The 6000-nt window shown below is 42.0% G+C and overlaps 1 protein-coding gene across 1 annotated transcript in view; it reads left to right on the top strand.

Annotated features, from left to right (window-relative positions):
• Positions 1 to 1838: 1838 nt before the first annotated feature.
• l(2)09851 (WD repeat-containing protein 1 l(2)09851) overlaps positions 1839 to 6000 on the top strand; it is a 44339-nt gene continuing 40177 nt past the window's right edge. The window contains exons 1-2 of the mRNA XM_083136409.1: positions 1839 to 2012; positions 3420 to 3553. Of these exons, the coding sequence (XP_082992535.1) occupies positions 1898 to 2012; positions 3420 to 3553 (249 nt within the window). The 5' untranslated portion in view covers positions 1839 to 1897. The remainder of the gene's footprint in view (positions 2013 to 3419; positions 3554 to 6000) is intronic.

Below are 6000 nucleotides of genomic sequence, written 5' to 3'. Positions count from 1 at the left end.
AACATGTTGCAAGCTATTGAGGAAATGGCCCAGTTTGAGCGACGCACAAGCGACAAAGCGACACGTGTGACTTATCGTGTCGCCTAGATCTGTTGTTGTAATGTGCGGTTTTTCGTGTCGCCTATCTGTTGTTCACACAATTAGCAGCGAACGCTTGCCAATAGACTGAAGCCACCATGTCACTTGTCACTTAGTTGGGAACTCCCTCTGTAACGCGTCGCTTCGGTCTGAACACCCTTCCTTTAAGGAGCTTTCCTACCGAAGTAACAAGTAGCACGCGAATACGCCATATGAACGTGTCGTTTGCTGTTTGGACCCTCATGTGCAATGAATGCTATGTTACAGTCTGGAAGTGTGTGTCACTAGTGTGACAGTGTGAACATCCCGTGTCGCTTGTCCCATTGGTTTGAAAGTTTACTTACACTCATGTCGATGGCACTAAGAAAGTTTTGTGTGGTTCCCCTTGTCGTTTCATGGAATCATCATTATCATCATCGCCGCGATTAGTTTAAAGTGGAAGAAAAGAGACAGTAAATACAAAAAATACAAATGCTTCAGTGTGTATATCTTTAAAAGAAATGATGATGATGATAATAATAATAATAATAATAATAATCCGTCGCGCAACAGCCCATGAAGGGCCTAGGCGTACCTAGGCGTACCTACCGACTGCCGGTCTCCCTCCCACGCTTTCATTCGTCACCTCTAAGCGTGGAGATCTTCAACCGGTATTGGAATAGTCGGGGGGTCGGCCCGACGTATCCCCAGCCGTTATAGTAGGTCTCCGTGACCGGATTACGCTCACTCACTCGGAGCTCCCCAATTTCCTCACGATGGTGGGTTGCCACCGGCCCTATACGTAGGCCGAATAAATTCCGACCAGAGCCGGATTCGAACCTACGCCGTCCCGCAGAATGAACCTAATTCATACACGAAAATTTAGTTGCCAAGAACATTCCATGCGTATTTTTTCTCCCGTATTATTAACAACATGACGTGGTCGACTGTCTAGAATGTTCGTTAATATCTTCGCGACCACTGTACCAAATATCATAGCAATTATCACATTCATAGAAATGCTTCATGTAAAAGAATCAGACGTTGCAGCGAAAACTCCATTTACTTCCATTATAAGCAGTCGAACACCAAGCACCGGGGTCAACACCAGCGCCTCTAGCGGGTCATTTTCGAGTGGAACCAGGCAGAACGCGCAGAACTGTGCAGTTTTCCACACTACGTTATTCAAGGCGCTGTAATGTAAACAAAGATTTATCCTACATAGAGCGGCCATATTGGAAGCGACACTAGCGCTCAGGTAGTAATTTTAACATGATTTTAATCGCGAATAGGTGAGTCTCCTTTATTATACAACACGATACCAACTTTGTGTTCTGACGTCAGGCGTAGAATGCTTACGTTGTTAGGTTAGGTCTGATAGGCTTTGATCTCTTAGAATAAATGCACTGTGAACCTAGTGGTATTATTTATGCTAAGAGAACAAAACCTATTCTATGATAAAACCTAACATAAGCCTAACCTATAAAGAATTTCACGGTGACGTCAGAACGCAACGTTGGTACCACGTTGTGCGATAAAAAAGAGCCGCATAAAATGTATTACAATTCATACGAATAATCTCGTCTCATATCAAAATCACGTAATCTGTTGCAGAATTTAAGTTATATATTTTTTTATGTAAATATTGCTTTGTTTAATTATTAGATTACAGGTTGAATTACAATGTTTCTCCTGGATGAAGGTGTTTATGTTTTTTGGAGAAAGATAACGAATTTGCTCCCTTTTGCTCTTCGGAACGGGACAAGTAGCAAGACCCGTAGATCTCCAATATTTGTCATATTCCATCTGCCCATGTGCTTTTCAGTCGAATCAGCTAAAAATGGAGAATAAAGAGAAGAAACAGAGCGTTTATCTACCAGGTCAACCTATGGAAGAAGATGAGGAGCTTGTAGTTGATGAATCGGCGTACATTATGCTCCATAACGCCCAAACAGGTAAATGGAAAGAATTTAGGCTTTAGACATATACAAAACGACCACATCACGGACAAAATATACGGTTACCTTTTTTTAATATTTTTGTTACACAAAATAACGGTAATTATGCGATATCGCCCGAACACCTCTCACTCGTTTATTTCGTGAATTTTAGCATTGATACTTACCTATTCTGCATTGCGGAAGATTCTTCAAGGTAAAGTTATGCCTTTTCCCATAAAATAGTGTCAACTTTTCATATTACAAGTCATTATTTGTCTTCCTTGTTCCTCTTGGGTAGCACAATATGGCGTTCACCCATCATGGATCATCGCGCGTCGTGCTTGTGTTTTGTCGATTTGGAGTGGAGGTAAGAATTTACAATATAGAGAAAGTCTCCAATTTTGTTAATTTTCGGTATATTAACTAATTTTGGCCTCCAAATGACGAATCTGTTGTAAAAACCCGGGGGTCACGTCTGGAAATTGTACATTTTTGATGAAACATTGTTCATTAGCCCCAAAAACCATGCACGGGTAGCCCCACAAACCATTGACGTTAGCCCCAAAAACCATCCACGAGTAGCCCCACGGACCATTAACACGGGGTTAGGTTAGGTTCCATTAGCACTCATTTCACCCCCTAAATTCATCGAAAAAATAGGGTTCGTACTAGGATTGAACATCATAAATCATTTTCTTGTAAAACAACGGTGTGGTTGGAAACAATTACATTTTCGTTCGTAAAACTATGCATAGACATCTATATATATAAAAAATTCAATTTGCTTTTTTTCAAATTTCCAGATGTGACCCCCGGTTTTTTACAACAGATTCGTCATTTGGAGGCCAAAATTAGTTAGTATACCGAAAATGAACAAAATTGGTGACTTTCTCTATATTGTAAATTCACTCCGGAGTGGGTATGCAGTGTTTCAACCTTCTTCACCGAAAAATACCAACTTTCGTGTTCATTATGTCATCACAAACCATTGATGGATAGCCCCAAAAAACCATTCACGATAGCCCCAGAAATTATTGACGATAGCTCTATTAACCATTCACGGATAACCATTCAAAAATAGCGATCGTTTGCAAAACTAATAAAAAACTGGCCGTTTTTTGTTGTCACGATGATAAAAAATAGAAGGCATATACTTGAAAAATAATTGGGTAGCATAGATTCACGCAGAATTCAAGAAGCTAAATTTCGATGTAACTCGTTTCTATGAAGGTCTACTGGTTAATTTTTAATTGGAGTCCAAACTCGAGTATCTATAATTTTTAATCCTATAGTAGTGAATATACTGTACATTTGTCGTTCATGAACAGTATTATATGTGATGAGTGTTTAATTTACAAGGTACAAATTGAGTGTGTGATACTTCCCTTTAGATAATCATTTTAACTCCTATTCTTCATACAGGTGCACCTTGCCTCAGTTTTGACATCATCCAAGATAAGTTAGGAGAAAAGAGGGAAGATTTCCCTTTGACCATGTACATGGCTGCTGGTACTCAATCGGATAAAAAGTTTAACAATAATGTAATTGTGTTGAAGGTAAGTTGATATGTTCATTCTCGACACTTATGTTAATTGTTTTTCAGGTAAAAATTTACTATCCTTCGGACACCTCTAATTTTTCCGTTTCGTCAATTTTTGACATTCGTAATTACATATCTGCTTCGCGGAACATTCCTGAAGGTGTATCAACGTTGTTCTGATGAAATTAATTGCAATTTTTCACATTACCAGTACGTCTTTCTGATAGGCCTTTTCGCTTGCCTGAGACAAACTAACCTAACCACGCGCAAATGGTTCTTGGGGCTAGCGCCAATGGTTCGCAATTATTTCCAATTTTTAGATCCTGATACTAACACGACACCAAATTTTACCTACGTTTCCTAACCTAACAGAACTAACCTAACCACACGCCAATGGTTCGTGGGGCTAGCGCCTATGGTTCGCAATTATTTCCAATTTCTAGATCCTGATACTAACACGACACCAAATTTTAACTATGTTTCCTAACCTAACAGAACTAACCTATCCATGCGCCAATGGTTCGTGGGGCTAGCTATTCTCCGTCGGAGAATTAATTTTCAACGAACAACATGAATTTCAGCTATGAAACATTCCCACATCACACAAAACACCTTCCCAATGTTCGACAATGCTACAGGAACTTATTACGGTAAGTAGTTTCTTCTGTAAAAATAAATAAGGTACTAGTTTACTATCCTTCGGACACATTTATTTATTTGTACAGAAGACACTACTTACCGTAATAAGTTCCTGTAGCATTGTCGAACATCGGGAAGGTGTTTTGTGTGATGTTGCAATGTTTCATAGCTGAAATTCATGTTGTTCGTTGAAAATTAATTCTCCGACGGAGATAGCGTTTGGTGTGTACATCTGCGTATACCATGAAGTTCGTACACCTTCATACACCATCACCTTCATACACCGTCGTGACTATCATGACGTGTCGTGATTGTGTTTTGTTGGTATCCAGTGTTTCGAACTCCCTGCGTTTGCGACGAGAGTTAGAACTGTGGATCGAGGGTTTGGAGAATGACGTGTGGTGGGTGTGTTGTAAAGTTTGTGCCGGGTGTGGACAAACCATTGGCGCTAGCCCCACGAACCATTGGCGCGTGGATAGGTTAGTAGGGCCACGCAGAGGTTTCAATAGTTAAAAAGATAGCCCCACGAACTATTGGCGCTAGCCCCACAAACCATTGGCGCGTGGATAGGTTAGTAGGCCACGCAAAGGTTTCAATAGTGAAAAAGATAGCCCCACGAACCATTGGCGCTAGCCCCACAAACCATTGGCGCGTGGATAGGTTAGTAGGCCACGCAAAGGTTTCAATAGTGAAAAAGATAGCCCCACGAACCATTGGCGCTAGCCCCACAAACCATTGTCGCGTGGATAGGTTAGTAGGCCACGCAAAGGTTTCAATAGTTAAAAAGATAGCCCCACGAACCATTGGCGCTAGCCCCACAAACCATTGGCGTGTGGATAGGTTAGTAGGCCACGCAAAGGTTTCAATAGTGAAAAAGATAGCCCCACGAACCATTGGCGCTAGCCCCACAAACCATTGGCACGTGGATAGGTTAGTAGGCCACGCAAAGGTTTCAATAGTGTAAAAGATAGCCCCACGAACCATTGGCGCTAGCCCCACAAACCATTGGCGCGTGGATAGGTTAGTAGGCCACGCAAAGGTTTCAATAGTGAAAAAGATAGCCCCACGAACCATTGGCGCTAGCCCCACAAACCATTGGCGCGTGGATAGGTTAGTAGGCCACGCAAAGGTTTCAATAGTGAAAAAGATAGCCCCACGAACCATTGGCGCTAGCCCCACAAACCATTGTCGCATGGATAGGTTAGTAGGCCACGCAAAGGTTTCAATAGTTAAAAAGATAGCCCCACGAACCATTGGCGATAGCCCCACAAACCATTGGCGCGTGGATAGGTTAGTAGGCCACGCAAAGGTTTCAATAGTGAAAAAGATAGCCCCACGAACCATTGGCGCTAGCCCCACGAACCATTGGCGCTAGCCCCACAAACCATTGGCACGTGGATAGGTTAGTAGGCCACGCAAAGGTTTCAATAGTTAAAAAGATAGCTCCACGAACCATTGGCACTAGCCCCACGAACCATTGGCGCGTGGATAGGTTAGTAGGCCATGCAAAGGTTTCAATAGTGAAAAAGATAGCCCCACGAACCATTGGCGCTAGCCCCACAAACCATTGGCGCTAGCCCCACGAACCATTGGTGCGTGGATAGGTTAGTTGATTAGGTTGGGATACATAGTTAAAATTTGGTGTCAGAACGCGAAAAATAAAGTTAAAAAGAAATAGATCTGATTAAGTTTGTCGACGGGCTTTTCTTGGGTTCCGAAGGTTGAAACACTGCATAACAATTGAAAATCGAGAAAAAACAAGGCCGATGCGTCATTCCTACGCGTTATTATTTACGAAGGTGTGCGCGCCATGTTGTGTGTGAG

The sequence above is a fragment of the Lepisma saccharinum genome, chromosome 15 (assembly GCF_977018435.1).
Source record: "Lepisma saccharinum chromosome 15, izLepSacc3.1, whole genome shotgun sequence".
NCBI classification, from domain to species: Eukaryota; Metazoa; Arthropoda; class Insecta; order Zygentoma; family Lepismatidae; genus Lepisma; species Lepisma saccharinum.
The sequence above is the reverse complement of the archived record's forward strand: the minus strand, read 5'-3'. Positions and strand labels throughout refer to the sequence as shown.